This window comes from Rhea pennata, chromosome 2 (genome assembly GCF_028389875.1).
Source record: "Rhea pennata isolate bPtePen1 chromosome 2, bPtePen1.pri, whole genome shotgun sequence".
In the NCBI taxonomy this organism is placed as follows: Eukaryota; Metazoa; Chordata; class Aves; order Rheiformes; family Rheidae; genus Rhea; species Rhea pennata.
In genome coordinates this window covers 16,194,433-16,213,392 of record NC_084664.1, presented here as the reverse complement: position 1 = coordinate 16,213,392, position 18,960 = coordinate 16,194,433, and the positions used below count along the sequence as shown (strand labels likewise).

General features: G+C 37.2%; 1 protein-coding gene across 3 annotated transcripts in view; it reads right to left on the bottom strand.

The window, feature by feature from the left end:
- The window catches only part of ITGB1 (integrin subunit beta 1), a 47,362-nt gene that overhangs the window by 18,555 nt on the left and 9,847 nt on the right, over positions 1-18,960 (bottom strand). For 2 of the 3 annotated variants that reach the window (XM_062568929.1, XM_062568930.1), the window contains exons 2-9: positions 11,976-12,173; positions 7,559-7,628; positions 7,220-7,305; positions 5,730-5,952; positions 3,065-3,235; positions 2,518-2,756; positions 1,795-1,950; positions 422-517 (exon numbers count right to left, since the gene is read on the bottom strand). In XM_062568929.1, the coding sequence (XP_062424913.1) occupies positions 422-517; positions 1,795-1,950; positions 2,518-2,756; positions 3,065-3,235; positions 5,730-5,952; positions 7,220-7,305; positions 7,559-7,628; positions 11,976-12,005 (1,071 nt within the window). In that variant the 5' untranslated portion in view covers positions 12,006-12,173. The remainder of the gene's footprint in view (positions 1-421; positions 518-1,794; positions 1,951-2,517; positions 2,757-3,064; positions 3,236-5,729; positions 5,953-7,219; positions 7,306-7,558; positions 7,629-11,975; positions 12,174-18,960) is intronic. The other variant, XM_062568931.1, reaches the window with a different exon arrangement.

The window sequence follows — 18,960 nt, the reverse complement described above, 5'->3', positions numbered from 1 at the left end:
CATCATGATTCCAAAATACAGCTAAAAAAGAAAACTATCATTAGAAAAAAAAGGAGGAAAAAATATCCACCTTCTTTACTCAATCATTTTTTATTTCACAATCACATCCAGTAGTCTATCTGATTTTAAATATCAGGAATATAAATAGAGTGCAAAGGACAAAACACATTATTTCATAACTGTCTCTTCTGATTCAGTGTCCGCATTCCCCTCAGCTATTTTGCTCTAAGTGTTCACAAAAAGTAGCACTGCAAAGCTGCTCTCCAATCCCTCCTACTTATAAAGACCTGCAGAGAACCTAAGGAGGACAACATCACCTTCTACTTGGAAAGCACATGCACACTAAGGATCAGTCTGGACAGAAAGTAGAGGGGAAAAGGAGAAAGTACAGTGAAAAGAAAGATGTATTATTTAGCTTTACCTTGTAAACTGCTTGAAATTCTTCAGTAACAGCAAAAATTGTCTGAATATTGTTCTCGCTAAGCTTCTGTACCAAATGAGCAATAGAGGGATAATCCTATAAAATCAAGCATAAAACAATTCAAATTTGGGGCATGGATTAGAAAACAACCAAAAATATTTTTACATTATAAATACAAATCAACTTTATAAACACAAACGGCATAAGCTGGCTAGTTATAAATCTTAAGTTAGAAAAATCAAACTCTAAAACAAAACAATCCCTGCAAACAAATATGCTTTGAAAATGTTCCATATATACCCATATGAATATATTTGTTTATTTATTTTTAAAAAGAAGGAACTACAATTCCTTGTCCTTTAAAATTCCCAGATAAAATTCCTAGCCTCAATGTTCTCAGAAAACAACTTTTAAGTTTTCCATAAAACTCATCTTAATCAAAACTACTACCTTTTGCACTGTTTCGTAAACAAAAGCTGAATTTGTTTTTTATTGAACAACACTCTCTTAATTTTAAGAATACACGAACACACAAACTTTGCAAAGCTTACTGTATTTACCCCATCCACTGAATTAATTTCTTTACACCTATCTACTTACCAATAAACAAGAAAGTTGAGTTTGCTGTTAAGCACACTTTTGTGCTTAACTGATGGTAAGCACACTTTTATCAAAAACTTTGCATCATAAAATTTCAAGCAGTCTTCAAAGACCTGGCTTGAAGAGCTCTGTAACTCAGTGATGTTCTTCAATACACCCTGAAATACTCAGAACTTTTCAGAGGACTTCAAAAATGCTAATAAGATGTCAATATTCAAGAAGTAGAAATGAGATGATCCTCATAATTTTTTTGTTTTTAAAAGGCAAATAACTGGGGAGTAGAAATAAACTATAACTAATCAAACAAATGGCAGTAACTATGGTTTCATGCTTTCCTGCTTAATTGCACAGGTGAACTCAGGACCGCATGACAGTTAAAATTTACACAAAATTGATAAAAACAAAGAACAAATAAAAACCCAAACAGAACACGCTCTTAACAGAATTCATGCTAAAATGATTCAAAACAGCTAACAGACTTTAAAAAAACAAACAACAAAAAACTTTCAAATGGAGACTAACTAAAGGTACTTCTATCAGTTGAGTCCCAAAGGAAGAACAGAAATAAGTATGAAAAAGCCTAATGAAATGATTAAAAAAAAAAGGCCAGAGCCACCACGGTTTGCCAGTGAACAGAATGGGTAATTAATCTTAAAGAAGTGTAAAGTTCATCAGATGTAGTTTTCTGAAACTACACTAGATGACTTAATGACTTCTCTGAGCTTAAGCACCACAAAACATTAATTTCCCTGGAAGATGATGTAAAGACTTACATAATAGTGGCTCATTGTGTACATATTATTTTCCAGATGACATTTCCCATCATTTGGTAAAACAATTCCACCAAGTTTACCATCTCCTGCAAAGTGAAATCCAGCATCCGTGGAAAACACTAATAGTCTTGTAACATTTCTCCAGCCAATTTGTTCCTTAGGACACAAACACAGATTTTCAGTATTTTGCACCTTATTTAAAGTAACGGAGATCAACAGAAAAACGCATGAAAAACTGGACACACTTACAAGCAACAATACTGCAAAAACACCACTCTCTAACTTACATACTTTGCTCAAACCTTAAAAGTGCTTGCATTTAATTAAATGTCTGTTCTAAAACATTTGTTGTAGGATTTTCACCAAAGGCAAGAAACTTTCTTTCTGAGATTTACTTTGGTCTGTTCAGGTATTGAAAAGAGAAATGAAGAGTGACAGGGCTTTAAAAATCACGTTCATCAGTCCAGGTCTCTAATTTCCCCAAGCCCACTTCTGTCACTACCACGCAGCTCAATTATATAGCACAACATGAGCGTGTGCAGCACTGCAGCAATCTTCAAGTGGAAAATGTTAGGCTCTGAAGAACTATCAGGCTTTGCCAGTTTGGTCCAGGTCCATATCCCCAGCAGAGTATTTGTCAGGGAATTGCCATCATAAAACACTAAGGCTGTACTAAAATAATTTTATTTAATAGTGCAGTAAAGAAAACCAAGACACACTTACTCCACAAACTGCAACTTGCATTATTGCATCAAATCCACCTTCAGGAGAATCCAAATTGCCAGAAATGTGTTGTTTACCTACAAGCTCATTGAATTTATTTCCTTCACTGGTAAGGCTGAGCACATTTTTGTAGCTAAATGGACTTGTACAGTTCTGGTCACCTGTACAAGGATTTCTGAGTTTGGCTGGTGTTGTACTTATATATGGCATCACAGTTTTCTCCACAAAAGAGCCAAAGCCTACAACAGAACAACAAAAACCCTGTAAGCTGAGGAAGAGAATTCTTATTTATATCACGATATAAAAGAATACAAATTCATTATAGCTGAACTGACTTCAAAAATAGTCCTCATACTTGTTTATACTCCACTTTCTCCATCAACACCAAGTATTGTTATAATACTCAACAGGATCTATTTCTCAGAAGAATACCTGCCATAACACTGCTAGTTAAAAAAAAAAAAAAAAAAAAAAACTTCATATGTAATCATGTGAAAAACATCAGGAATGAAGTTTCATTTATTTGGAATATGTGCATCTGTCTTACCAATTCGAAAGTCTGAAGTTATTTTTTCCATTTCAAACATCAGGGCAGTTCCAAGACTCTTCACATTCTCTAAATCGTCCTTCATGGAATAGGAGAGGTCCATAAGATAATAAAGATCTATAGGGTAATCTTCAGCTCTCTTAAATTTTAATGAAAATGTTTGGGGTTCCCCTGTTTCAGAGATTGAACAGAAGCCATTAAACATTCCAGAATGTGTAGGAAAAATAGTGTTGAATCAGTTGAAAAAAAAAAAAAAAATCCTGGATAGGGTATTTCAAATCACTTTGCATCATATATAGGGTGAGAGTACACACACAGCAGGGAGATGAGTTAGTATCTGTCTGAACTGTAAGACTAAACCCTGAGCCTTATGACAGAAATATGTAGTCTCACCCACTGAAACTCTACCTTGAAAAACACTGCAAAAGAATTGCTTCTTCGTAAAGTGAAGAAAGTACTCTCTTGCCTATTATGTGTGAAGTAAGGATTGGAATTATAAGGCATGTTTTCCCTCCTCCTTTCTGGGTGCTAAACAGTAATACTGCTGTTGCTTAAGTCTGCTTAATACTTAGAAAATATTTCCTTAATATTCAACAAAATAGCAAACAGTGGAAAAGACATGAATTCAGCTATGCATTAGCAGTAAAAAAAAAAAAAAAAAAAAAAAGGGGGGGCCCAAAGCTTTGTATTTTCCTGAGCTGTCTTTCAAAGACTATGCACAGAAAACAAACATCTCCCTTGACATGTATGCGGTTCCTAACTACTCAAGGGTACAGAGACCTTGTGACCAAAAGAAGCACTTACAAACAAGGCAATGATCTTTTGGGAAATTATGTTTCGGTTGCTCCGATCCCTCGCTCTGCTAAATAAACCTCTGCCTTGACAGAAGGACAATAATTTGGCCTCTGGAAGCTGTAAAGTTCCTATTAGAACTAAACTGGGATAACGTCAAACATCCAAATTGCAAAGTAACTTCCATTCTTCTCCTTCCCTCTTGTGCTAAGTTGCCTCAGATCATCTTGCATTTATTAAAGCAGCCACCACCAAATAGCTGACTCCTAGTGCAGGTTCTTCAACCAAGTAAACGCAAGGTAATTTTTCTAATGCAGTCCCTAGGAACGCTACTCAGGGACAAAGTCTCCATTACGCTTAAGTAATGTACAACCTATTACGAACACCAGAGTTTAAGAAACAAAAATTACCCCCCTCCCCCCAAAAAGCAAAAAACACCATACAATGCAGAACTGACTCATCTCTCTGCTGCTATGTGCTTTAATACCATCAGATGCTGGATCAAAATGCCATAACCGCCCCCCCCCCCGACTCTTTAAAATAATGATAAAAAAGCTCTCAGAGAAGTCTGTCTCATTACAGGACATGTGGCTGAAGAATACTATTGCCTTTGAAATCCACCCAACAGCTTTCCATGCCCAGGAGGTGGAAATACTCATTCCAAGACTGTCACAGGTGGCAGCTTGGTGCCAGTAGTTATCTTCATTGGTTTCTGTAAACAGGCTTTAGCAATCTCCTGCCTAGTCCCTGCTAGTGTGAGTATTTCTGCTCTGAACTGAAAAACTGATAACCACAATTAATGTCTACTCTAGGGTATGTAATTAAGAAGGCTTTGAAGATTCTACCCTGAAATCACCTTAAAGCACACTGAAAAAAATGAATTATTTCCAATTTCAAGGGAGTGATTTGGCTTGAAAAATTTAAATAAAAATTGAGAAGATGATTTTGGTTATTTTAATTCATTAATCACAAGCAAACCATCAGTTTCAGGGGCTCTGACCTGGCAGGAAAATCTCTCTGACTGCATTACCTTCCATTTTGCCCAGGAGTTATGTTGGACCTGAAGCCTCACAAAATTTTCCCCTCTAAGGGCAGGATCATATATGATCACTTTTAAAACTTCCACAAAGTTTCTCTACTCTTCTTGACATCTTCATTTCAATTGCTAATAATCTGACCCTCCCTCAGGCTCAGAACATGATTAAACTCTGAATATTAGCAAGCTATGATACATTTTTTCAATATACCTGTAAAACACGACTCAAAGACTGTCTATCATTTTTCTTGATTTCTCCTGTTCATATGTCTTATCCTCCCCAATTGAATGAAATTGTCTTTATGCATGAGAAATGGTACACAACTGTCTTGCTCTCATTACCATCGTCCTGTGTCCACACCTCTAGCCTCTGAAAACAAAATATTTCATATAGCAATCTGACAATCTAGTTGCATGACTGCAAAACCATTCAGACTCTGGGGAACAAGGATATTTCAAGAAATAGGAAATCCTAAATAACATCTTTAAGCTTTTGCATGCTCTTTTACTCTCATTCCAAGAAGCCACACTATAGAAAATCAACTGCAAAATATTTGAAAACAAAAACATTTTATCTTTCAAATATATCTACCAATCCATGCTCGCACTTTTATGAGCTAGATTCATATAAGTGATAAAAATCTGTATCTAAGCTTTCATAAAAATCAGACATTGGACTATCTGAACATATGGGGATAACCTGAATAGCTCTGTTCTCATTCAGGTATCTGAAAAATAATAATTTCTGAAACAAAATGAATAAAACAATCAAAACATAAAATGTAGATGTGCCCTCCCCACAAAATCATACAAAGACTAGGATGAAACCTTCCTTACCAACTCTTAGCTTCAGTACTAATTTCTGTGGCTGGATCTGCGTAATGGCCTCTGGTTTCAGCTTCTCTGCAGCACCTATCTTACGATTTGTTACCTCTCTATCTTCAAGCACCTGTTTACTACCTCGGGGATTTTCTATATCTTCTATAGGGCAGCCTTTACTCTTTAGTGCTGCCAAGTCATCACATCGGGCAGACGTTGGTTCTCCTTCTTGCAAGAAGTCCTAGAAAACACGGGCAAGAGTATCAAGTTTACAGCTATTTGCAATTTGTTATACCCTACATACTAAAACACATTCTACAACGACCCCATCTGTTTTTTTTTGTGTTGAAGTCCAATGATAAAACATACAATTGTGAAGTACATTAAATTTTGTTAAATAAAGCAGTGACTACTAGTCCAGCAGTTTGCATTTGTACAAGTAGGAGGAATGAAAAAAATGTCCAACGTCATCTCTGACAGAAACAGGACGTCCTTTTAAATCAGCTACTCTAGAAGTGCCAGCAGATAGAAAAAGCTTGTATCTTCCAGTATCACCAACAAATAATGTGAACCTACTTGTTCAGCCTACTTTGCAACTACTTTTTTTTTTTTTTTGGTAAAGGCTTTAATTAAAGATTACAGAAGAGTACATGGGTAGTACACATCAAAAACCAGCAGTATGCTGACAAGGCAGGGGAAAGACAGACAACAACTCTTATTTTGGAAAAGTTCAATACAAAAGCAAGATCCATATGTAAAAAAAAGGATTACTTTGCCCTGAACACAAATTACCATTATCTCAAACCCATAAAAACTTTAACCTCAAATAAGAATAAATACGGCTTCTAAGAGAGAAGCTTCAAACTCTGAAACGTATTTTTTCAATAAATATTTACTTATAAATAAATATGTTCTAAAGATTTTCTTGTTTCTAGAGAAAACAATTCAGCATATACTGATTAAGTCGCAGTCTGTCTTCATCACTGTATTTCCTGAATTTAATCTTTAATTACTCATTCTCTTTGTGTTTCAAACTAAAACAACCCATCTCCACAAACCAACCTATCACACCCCAGCCCACCAACAAAAGAATACTAAAATTTGAACAGCTTTTCCTTTTAAAAGCAAACCCTCAATCTCTTCCCCTACCCCATGTATGTCTGTCTAAAATTACCTCCACTCTTACGTCACTGAAAGAATATAATTAAATGTACCCAGACAGACTCCACGCTGGAATGATTTTAAGTAACTACGAGACAGCCTTTAGGGTCTGTATAGACTTAACATTTAGGAACAGAAAAGTAAACACATTATGAATGGCCACTCAACTAAAATCAGGTATTCATTAAATCCACGGTATCTGAACTTTTAAGTACACATATTAATTTAAAGAGCTGCAGGAAACTATTACCGGTGAAAACAGACATTTCCACGCAGTTAGTGCATTTGTTTAAATTTGAAACTAAGGAAAAAACAAACTATAAAAAGAATTCTGCAGTAATACTTACTGTTTTTTTACACCAACCACAGTTTGGTCCTGCTTGTATACATTCACCACATGATTTTGCATTGGCTTTTATGCAGTCACTACCACCTACAAAGGAACACAGATCAATCACTTCATTTTTAAAAAGGACGCTAATAAAAATATAATTTTAAGTTTGTTTTATTCTAGCCTTGTAAGTCAACTTCTAACTATAAACATATTACTAATAGAAATGAGTAATATATTGCTACTAGCACTAGCACTCTAATAACAACATATTTAACTACACAAACAGCTGCTAAATATATATTGTTTTAAAGCAACACTAACCAAAGCAGTGCAAAGAAATCAACTCATTTACCTTGTTGAGCAAATCCACTCCATAACAAGCAATATAGGAATCCAGCCCAAGTGAACAATTTTAAATTAGTCTGAAAAATAAAAACAGAGTATCAAATTGTATGTTTATTGTAACTAATAAGTAAAAAAACCAAACCAAACCAAACTATGAAAGTATAGGCATATAACTATATTTCAGAGGAGACAAAGAATACAGTGTAGATACACTATGTTGATGATTAAGATCTTATTCTTGCCCATTGGACAGATACGTTTTTTTATCTAATATAACCACATTTGTAGACTGAATTTTATATTTAGAGGGCATCTTACAGGTAGCTTCTTCTTTAACTCTTTTGAATACTCTTAGGTTAGGTAAACTATCATGTCACAAGAAATTTTAAAATACTGTTCAATCATGGAGGAAGACAAAATAAAAGGAACAATCTGTTAACATCCTGTCCAAAAATTACATATGCTCTGAATGTTATCAGAGACTTCAAAATAAAAAAAAAACAAAAACAAAAACATAGATATGCAAGTCAGAAATAGAGCTTCTCTCTACAAGTCTCCATTCTAAACTAAGAAAAAACTGAAGGCCCTTTCCAAAAACTTCTCCTAGAAATCTGCAAAGGAGAATTTTCCAGCCTGCTTCTGGGTCTTGTACTCCAAAGTTTCTCCCTTCCCCTCAAACCTAAAGCCAACTGATATAGTCAGACATTTTTTTTTCCTTCTTCAAAGAACTAATGAGTAATAGCTTCTTTATAAAAATATAAAGTTAAAATACTTCCATGTTTTCTAAATGTTATAGATCTTAATGAAAAATAACTACATGCAAACTATATAATCAATATATTTTATGCAGACAGGATATGAATGCTTATGAACCATTGCTTAGGGTTACTGAATTGTTATTTTCCCTTTTTATTGTCGAACCTTCCCTGAGTACTCCAGTGTTAGGATTACAGTCTAAGAATAGATTTCAAACAGACCATTCATTCTTCTTTTAGTTTTTCTTCAACTCTAACAGCAGCTAGTGAACCAGTGTCAGTTTGCAAAACTTCTTCAAAACTTGAGTGTTAAATTCCACTTCTCTTTTACTCATTATTAGAATTCTGAGACCTTGGACTCACACTGCCAATCTCCTTGGTAGCCCTAGACTGTTACTGCAAATTAAAAAGTCTTCCCAGGTATCCTGAAAATACCAGAATACATTTGAGTTCTGAAAAATATTTTGGAATTTAGCCATGGAAAAGTACGTTTGACAGCAGAATCTTCTCCTGCATAATACCTGAGATATTACTATCTCATTTTATCTTCTAGAAAATGGACTATTATTCATATAAACCAGTAGCAAAGACAGCAATCCCTAAATTAGCACTGCAGTTGAGCTTTGCTTTTCCCACATTGATTTAAGGTCATTCATAATTGTTATTTTCCACATCCAGACATAACACAGAGGGAGCAGGTCCTCTAAAATCTCATGGAGAAGGCTTAAAACAGAGTCCAACCCTTTGCTAACAAATTTTATCCAAGAATAATACTAGATGTTTCCACATTTTTCTGTCAAATCATTTCAGGCTGCTTGTACCTCCAGTGCACCCTGCAGCCAGGGGGAAAAGAAAAAAAAAAAGAAGGGGAGAAGCGTAGACATAAGAGAATCTGTACTGGAATAGCTGGTTAGATGTTACGCATACACACAGAAGAAACTACTGACAGAAAGAACTCCAAAGATATAAAATTGTACTGTAAATGATACCTTTCTGTAACTTCTGAACATTACCTATTGCATGCATCTAACTGATTTCTCTTTCTGCCACGACTGCAGACACAATCATTCTCTACATCCTCCACATGAAGGCATTATTTTATTACTTTACAAAAAGTTTCACATTAGGTGCAGCCCAGAAAGGGGTCGTCTTTTCTGTAAGAAAGAGATGAAGCTGCTGGTGGTGGCTTAGGACTGTCTCTTCTGCTAGCCAAAATGAGAAAATTACAAACAGTTCACCTTTTTAGGGCAGACTGACAGTGGACGCACAGCAAGCCCATGCAGACTATATAAACAAGTCAGCAAAGATGTGACACAGTGCTAAAACTATGACTAAGGCATCTTGGAAAAGAAACGTTCCTGTGGAAATGCATCTGCATGATGAATACAGTTCTGGGCACAGATTCCACCTAAAGTTAACAACTAAAATGTCCTCTTCCATATATGGCTAAGCCAAGGCCTCTCCTGAAACAATGAGCCTGCCCGCCAGGACACGCTAGTTCACTTCCTTCACCTCGACTCCTTAATAGTTTTTCCATCTGCTGAGGTTTTTCAAAACCTCAGTTAAGAATTGCTAATTTGGATTCAACTCGGAACGTTCTTTAATGCAAGCAGAGTGAGGCGGGCTCCAAACCTCCTCCCAGCCCCTGCAACACACTGGGCACAGTAACGTCAAATACATTTTCTCTAAAAGTCATTGGTTAGTATTTCAGGTTGCCCTGCTGCAGATTTTTATATTAAGGAGAAAACATAAAGCAAAACAAACAATCAAAAAAAATGCCTAACTACATTAGAAAGCCAAAAGAATCCTTTGGAAACCATTTGTGGATGGGTAACTAAATCCTGTGTCAGTAACCACCCAACATGCGAACAGAAAATCATACATTGTTACAGGAAATAAATGAAACCTTTTGCACAACATTTACAGATTTTCTATGACACTCTTCCTCCCCCTTTTTAATAATAAAGTCTTGAAAAAAGTATATTTTTAACCCCCGAAGTAGCAGTTCAAAGGTATGCTTGCCAGGAACCGAAATATCTTTGTTTAACAGCTAAATCACCATTTGATCCTTTTTTAAAAGGCTGTAAATGGTGTGCTTCTGAGAAAAAAAATTCCATGTTCATTAACAATAATCTTTGTTAAATATTTTATGCAGACAAATATGGATATAACCTTGAACGTCTGAACTTACTGCTTTCCAAGTTTTTTTTTTTTTTTTTTTGCTGTCTCTACAAACTGTAATATTTAGCTTTGACAGAAGCTTTTAATTTGAAGCAAGAGACTGACAGTAAGTAAAAGAGGATTAAGTGTTCTCTCTAGTGAGACAAATTTTTGAATTTGCAAATCAAGAATCAGCACCTATGTATTGTGCTAATCATCAGAAATTTAGAAACTAAATTTGTTCCCCCAAAACACTAAAGCCATTTAAAGGGTTTTTATTATTATTATAACAGCAATAGCAACTATATAGAGAATTATCTAGGCAAGTGGGATCAAAAAAGGACAGCAGTTTTGGAAACATTACTGCTTTGATATCAAACACCAGGGGCTAAGCTGCCTGCCTCTTGCCACTCTTCAGCTCGCCTCTCACCACTTTCGTCCCCTCTAACTTCCACTCCCGTTTCAGACCAACATTAGGACAGCAGAAGCCAGAACGACTGCCAAAAGAAATCACCCCCATGTTCCTTGTGCTGTGCTGCCCGTTACCGTGCACCCTCCCGCCGGAGAAAGGGGGAGAACTGGACCACGTCCCCCCGCACTGCCTTCGGGTGGCTGCCACGTCCCACCACTGCCCCACGCGGCCCAGGCCCGGCGTCCCCTCTGCACAGGCTCCAACACACCTGGCTGCACTGCAAGCCATTGCTAGCAAAAACCGGGTCTGATCGAAGCACAAAGAGCTGCAGTTGTTAACAGAGAGCCATTAAACCAGTTCGGCTGTAATGTCTAACCATTCCCTACCTATCAGTTGCCCAGGGAGCATGTATCCTGCCTGCAAAAAAGCCACATAATTTTGGGCAGGAAGTTGCAGAAGATGGCAGGCTGCTGAAGAAACAGTGTTTTCCCATTCAGTCAAGCAGCTCCTCATCTGACCTGGTATGCCAATATCAATGAAGCCAACATGAAGCGATGGAAGGACTACCAGGGGTCTGCCTCTACTCCGTAACCAACTGTCCTTGCTGCAAAGCTTTAGACTGAATATACGTAACCACACTTAAGAACACAGGGGAAATACTTAAAGGGCAGATACAGAGTAAAACTTGAATTGCTGGGCAGGAGCCACATTTTGAGACAATAACCAGACAGCCTGCTTATTCATATCCCTGCAGACTACACTAATTAAACATATATGCCTAGAAATGAATAAGCAACACACTTTCAGACGAGCGTCTGTGCTTCCTGCAAACTGGCATCTTCTTAGATCAGCTCCGCTTTTATGTGTGTGAAGCTGGAGTCAGAAATGCTGTCTAGAACTAATCATTTCTAGCCTTCAGAGGATGTGTACACAGCCACTTGACTCCAGCACAGGGTCAGGAAGCCACCGAGAAGAGCTGTCCCCTCCTGCCCTCCCTGGCCAATTATTCGCACTGCTCCCCTCTGTGACAACTACTAGCACTGATGTAGCCACCAAGGAGAGCTGGAGCAGAGAACTGATCTGCCTGAAAAAATTACCTCGAAAAGAAAGTGGTTAGTTTCAGCCATCTGGGTACATAAATGCTTGCCCTGACACAAGGGAGTGGTGGGAAACGTCAGCTGGGGAGGGAGGAGAAGACAACAGGAAAAAGCACAGGACACTGCTTTTCAGCCACAGCACCCCTACACGCTGGCCTGCGGTGGTCACATCATCAGCCCCTCTTCTGGCCCTCACAGCTGCAAAAGAGCAGAAAGAGAAAGGTTTCTAAAATAAGCAGTATTAAACTCTCTGGAGATGCCCATTTCAGGATTTCATGGGTCCCCAGCTAAAAGGGGTCTATCTTTCCTCACTCACTTCAGAAGATGGTTTAGGTAACTTGCTTTAACTAGAATTTTTCAGGGTGAATTTTAGAGACTGGCAAGATGAATCTCATTCATAATTTGCCAAAGGAAGAGGAGAACACAGCATCACGGCCATTTTCTTAACTGGAGAAATCAAACAACCTTAATAACAACCTTAATAACAAGGGACAGCCATTGCACATACGCTACAAACCTCTAACACTAACGATTCACACCTCTGTGGCTCAAACTCCTGCAATAAGCATTACCTACAAACCCATATTTGCCTGGGTTGCCTGCAACAACTGTAAGCATATACCACTTCGTTTGTATAAAAATTCATTATGAAGCAAGAATTCTAATAAAGTGGAAAAACAGCATCTTTTTGCTTTGACTTCAGAGAAGTATATTACTCAGAAAGGCACACCTACAAGAATTGCAGCATTTCACATCAAGGAGTTACTTTTGATTAAAAATTCAAAGTTTTTGATATAGATTTTCTGGTATTTCTTAAACAGGTAATTCTCCATTGGAGACCTTAGCAGCTATCTTATTTACTTAATCAATATAAATGTTATAATATAAAAGATACTGAATCCTAGTTGGGAGTTACACTGCTTGCAGAATAAACTCTAAGACTGCAAGGCTAAGAGTATTTCTCTTGACAGAAGTGGAGATTTGGGGTGAGAATTAACAGCTGAAAAGCAGGAAATCCTTAAGCAAAGGACCAGAAATCTTACCCTGCAAAACTATTAGGGTTTTCCAAACGCAGAGTTAACTTTATGCACAGCGCTGTTAGTGCGCCCTTTCACAGATCCTGACCTTGCACCATCAGAGATTAGCTAATGAAGCATCCAGGTATGCAGGTAATGAACTAAATGGGAATTCTCAACGTGGACAATGAAAGCACAGGTTCAAGAGCAGGATTTCACAGCAACACAATTCAAACAGGAATCTAGAAGCGAGTCTGCTTTCACAAAGCCTAGTGTATGCTTCATAAAGACCAAGATACTCTCTCCCTGGTTAACAGACATTAACAGAGCAGGTTTTGAACTGTTTGCAGTAACATGTAAAGAGTGAGACATTATCCCAGATTAATTTGCAAAATAACAAATTCTTTCACACTAAAACAGCTTTTATACAAAATTTCACCATATCAAGGATGCTTACTCAAGATGTCTTCTGGAAAAGCTTTAAGTTAGGGCACAAGTGCTGCACCTGCTGTGAAGCTACAAGATAAAATGATCAGCAACAGTTCATACTGGACTTCATTTCTATCAGCTATTATCTCTGTATCAACGGAATAAAACAAGCACAGTCAAATAAACTATCATGGATAACCACTTCATTTTTGTAGTGTGTAATACACTAAAATAATATAAAACGAAACAGTTAGGACATAAATTTTAGCTGTAAAGAGATAAAAATCTACAGGAAACTAATCTTCTGCTCAGGTTAGGGAGACAAGTCCTCTGATACAAATATCTGAGGGATCCTAATGATCATATGCCAATGTTTAGTTCAGAAAATCCCTCTGCAGAGTTAGGAGTCCAAAAACCGAAATGAATACACTGCTTAGGCTTTTCTGCATGCCAGAATCATGGGGAAACACACCACAATTTGGCAGATTCTGCTAGGGAACTGTTATGTTAGGTTTAGCAAGTACACATGATAGCACGACTGGTTTGAAAAGACTCAGCGTTGTTTTACAGAGCCGTTCTCCATAGCTTACTGATACGTAACAACGGTAGAAAAGTTCCCTAGAGGGCAGGTGGCTTAAGATTCACCAACAAGGATTGGATTTCATGGGAAATCAATAGTTGTTAAGCTCCAGTAAGACATTTGTGGGACCTACATCACTTTTGAAAACCAAGTATGGGCACCTGTGTCACACTGTCCTCAGCTGCATATGTCAGAAAACAGTCAGGTACAAATACAAGCAGGCTGAGACCACAGCTTATGAGAAGAGATTTAGAAAAAGGCCTTATTTGTCTGCTTATCCTCCTATTTTTTTTTTTTTTAGTTTATAAATGAGACAGCTGCTACCAAACAGCACAGCTAAATTACAGGCACTCGCAATTTGAGCATATTATTCCTATTAAGTAGTATTTATTGATACTTGTTCCTTGATTTCAAGGCACGCTTCAACTTATTGAAAGTTTCAAACAGTGGAACAGCAATTAAGTATTTTACTTAAAATTAATTATGGGTCTTGACTTCGAATCATTGAATGGAGACAAATCTGCCCAAATCAGATGCTTGGCTGTAAGAAGGTGGGTTGTGTGGATTTTTCTTGATAGAACACCTACATTTCCTCTATAAGCAGTAAAAGGAGATACATATTTCAAAACAGTAGCAGATGGCAGTTTGGTTTTCTTATATTTGAGATATAAAAATACATTTTTCGTACATCTCTCCAACTTAAGATGAAAACCAGAAGACATCTGTGATGCTGCTTTTATCGCAAAGGGTCAGCAACACTTCCCATAATTTTTAATAGTACTAAGATATACCTAGGCAGTAAGATAACTGGGATTTAGTGGCTCTTGAGCCTCAAAGAGTTTGACTTCACGTATCTAGGGAATTTCTATCACTCTATAGGAGATTCTAGCAAGCACTCACCCCAGTTCTTATCAAACTAAAACTGTTGTGCAGCCAGGAACAAAATGCACTGAAAGAGAAGATGAGCAGATAACATTTAACTCTGGTTTATCTATTGAAGCACTTGAATGGTGAGAAGTGAAGGAAAGACATTAAAATGGAGTTGCAGATCCTGTTCCTTATAATACTTATGTATTTTACATCACACTGTTGATGGATAAAAACAAAAAGAATCTTGAGACCACTGTTCAGAGTACCAACTTTATCCCTTTCTCATCAAATGCCCTAACTAGTAGGAAAGCTGAGGGAAAACACATGTATGTTCACACTGACACAGAAGAAAGCCTAAACTTCAAACCTCCTGTATCATGCATGGCGACTTTAAGCTGAAATCACTAACTGCAGACCTGATCATACCAAACTATATAAATTTCTCTGTGGACTTAAGTAAGCTAAGGTGAATATTCATCTTCCAACTCCAGACCATAAGAAGCTACTAAAAATACCCTCTCTGCTTACCAAAAGCTCCCTGGGATCTACTGAAGGTAAGACTCCTATGGGGCACGGCAGTCCTATCAAGGCAGGATGGATCAGATGACAAGTTTTGCTTGTATTTGCACTGTATTTCCATATATCTTTTCACTAACACAGCCCATTGATACTTTCACTTAATGATAAAATCTCCCACAACCAGCTCTAACCTAAATAATATTCACCACAAACCAGAGGAGCTTTTAAAATAAGTCGTCTAGCACTAAAATAATTGGAAAGGACGTTTCTAGTGCAGCCAAAGCCTACTTAAATAGAAATATGTTATGAAAAGACAAATTAAGAAGACAAATGAGTCCAGATTTCACACTGCAGATGGTGACAGGAAGCAAAAGAATGAGCAAAGAGCACTGGGACAAGTTAAAATGCTGCCACTGAAAAAGAGACTTCACCTGTGAAACCAGCAAAGCCAAAGAGCAACCTCGATCTCTTCCCTTTGCAGGGCACAGAAGTAGGGGCAGGCCTACGGGTGGTTAGGCAGCACCAGCTTTGAAGTGGGGTGCTCTTTTAAATAGCGTGCGTATGCAGTGCCACGCACAGGCAGACCTTGTTACAACTGCCATACTACTACTAACTACTAGTTTACTACATAATTTTTTACTACATTACAAAAATTACAAATAATTTTTACTACATTAACCAGCCTTGGCCTTCGCTTTGTCCTAATGTAGACAGACAGCCTACCTGTATGATGCTTTCTTGCACTGTTGGAAAATACTTTTAAGCCAAGATACTACAATTAAGAGTTTTTTTGGAAAACATCTTGATGTTAGTAAGGTAAGTACTACTTAGACACAGTTCATGTAAACAAACAACCTCTGCATGGTCACCACATATAGAAAATACTTTGTTAACTGCCAAGTTAACTTGCCAAGCTTTTCCTCATGAGAATGCTGTTTTTTCCACATATGCTTATTCAGACATTTTTACAAGGAAATTATCCACAGGTGGCAGTTTAAAGGATAAACTCTGAAAACTTTACCTTGGAAAATCAGACTAACAAATGTGCACTGTGCTTACAGTTCTATATTAAATTGAAAAATACAGCTTCTCATGTTCTTCAGCATGGCAGGCAGAGGCCCGCAGCTATATTTAATTAAAATACTAGTGATATCCTTTTACTCTTCCTTACTTACGGCTTATGCCTTGTTTCATCTAGTACATTTGCTTTTTTTTTTTTTTTCCTGAAAAGCCAGTTTATAACTTTACTGTGCTATTCTACAACTATTGTGTTACTAAAATATGGAATAAAAACATTGAACTTCCCTCTCTCCCTTCTTCTCTCCTTCTCTAATAAACACTGTGTTGGTGAATTCTGTCTGCAAAAAATGAGATTATGAGGAAGACATTTTGAATCTCCTCAGATTTTAAGTACAAAGAAATAAAACCCATTCATATGCTTCTTCCAGAACATGCAAGCACACCACAAACAGTGCTTCTTTAGTGCTAAACACTAACATCAAACCCACATGTTTAGACACTGCAGATGAAACTAATATTTTCTTTATCAGTACCAATTGTATACCTGCAGACCTAGATAGGACAAAGAAAGGATAAATATATTTATAACATGTCAATATTAACAAGCACATCAATGTGTTAAGAACCAAAACACACTTCCTTTCTTTCCAAATATTTTTTTCATAAAAAGCTTTACTGCCATAAATATCTGTTTTCCATACTCTTGCCAACAGAAGTTTCTAACAGTTCAAGTCTATTACAGCTTCAATGACTCAAAGCATGAACTTTTCATTTTACAAGAATCTCACTGTACACATTTCCACTGTTATCAGTAGCCATTCTTCCAAAATATACTTTAAAATTTCACTGTTACAAGTACTGCTACACACAGTAATTAAAAGAGACAAAAAAAATTGCTTTTGCATCACTTTTCAAATGCTTTTAGACCCATCATTTTTGCCATAATAGTTTAACCTCTTCTGTAAGACTACAATACTATATACTCAATCACAGTTCAGAAAGGAACTTGCTATGTGAATTTAAACCACAGCCATTCATTGTAGCATTACTAGCCTTTCCTCCTAAGGAAATGTTCCAAAATGGTAGTCTATGTTGTTGTTTAAATATGGCACTCTTTTTCTGGCAGTGGGATGTCTGAATTAAATATTTAGCTTGTTACATAGGTCTTTACTAGTCTGCTAGACTTCTCAGCTTAATTTAGCATTTCTATCTCCAACAGATTAAAATTAGGAATGCTACATAACAATTTACGTATTCTAGTAAAGAGCATGGGTGTCTGCTCTTTGTGGTAGTATTAAATTTCCATATACTCTGTATTTCTGCATTTACTTCTCCCATAAAGAAGTTATTTAATTTTGTGCAACTTAAACCTCACATTTATCCATAAACATGGGGAAAAGTTTAGTTAAACATATAAATATAGCTCTTACACAGCTGACCACAACTGTTGCTTCTGAGACTGTATTGCCTTAGTAATATTCCACAACTGTCATAATGACTAGCGAAGCTTACGTTAGTTCAAGGTTTTGATTTAAAAGAAAAGCAGGACAGGGGTATGTACATTCTTAAAGTAAGAAGCTAGAGAATTTCAGTGAATAAGATTTATTAGCTGTCTATTTCTTTAAGAGAACATATTTGAAAACCTTTCACTCAGTATTACTGCAGATGCTACAGGAAGCCACAGGCTGGCATACCACAAACAAACCCAACAGAAACTTAAGTTTTTACATGGCAGCGTTCACTCACCAGTAACTACTATTAACAGTTACGTGTCCTCTCAAGGCGCAGATTCAACAACTAAAACTGAACTAAAAGGCTAACTGCTACTGAAAGCGATGGGACTGCTATAGTATCTTCACCCCCAAAAGCAACCTCTGCCCCATGCTCCCACTCTTGGATCCCAACCAACACTGAAAGTCAGTGCAGCTTCCTGGTCTGGCCAAAGGATAACTTAAATCTTTCTTCCCTCTCATGACTTAAATCAGTTTTTCGTAAGCTTCAGCGAGCTGAACCAGACCTCCAAAGGGGCAGGCAAGTGGCAGAGAAACAATTTTTAAAAAGTCACAGCTGGTTTTCAGAGCTATGAAACTAAACTGTTCTCTTTTGGCACTGCTAAAGCAATCTAAATCCAGGCTGTCCTGGACCCACCTGCCTCCTCTGCTGTCCTTAGACAAATTGCTTGCAGTTGCACTGTAAAACAGTGACCCAGTTTGCAGAGCTAATCTTGTTCAAAAGCAAGCCGAAACAACAGTAATTCATTTTCAGACAGATTAGCTCCTAGAGCTGGTTAGTTATCATACACCTGCACAAGCACAAACATTAACGCAAAACGGAAGGGAAAGAGAATGTGCAAGTAGAGCAGGACCAGAACCACCCAACTTAGGCTGATTTAATCTGCTGCAGAATCCATATTCTCCCTCTTTCCAGCTGATGTAACATACTAGATTTTAACCAACTTTTAAACTTAAAAATACACACAATGTGAACTACAAATTCCACTGATGGCAGTCAGCAAGTTCAGCTACAGTTTGCAGAAACTCCATGTAATTTC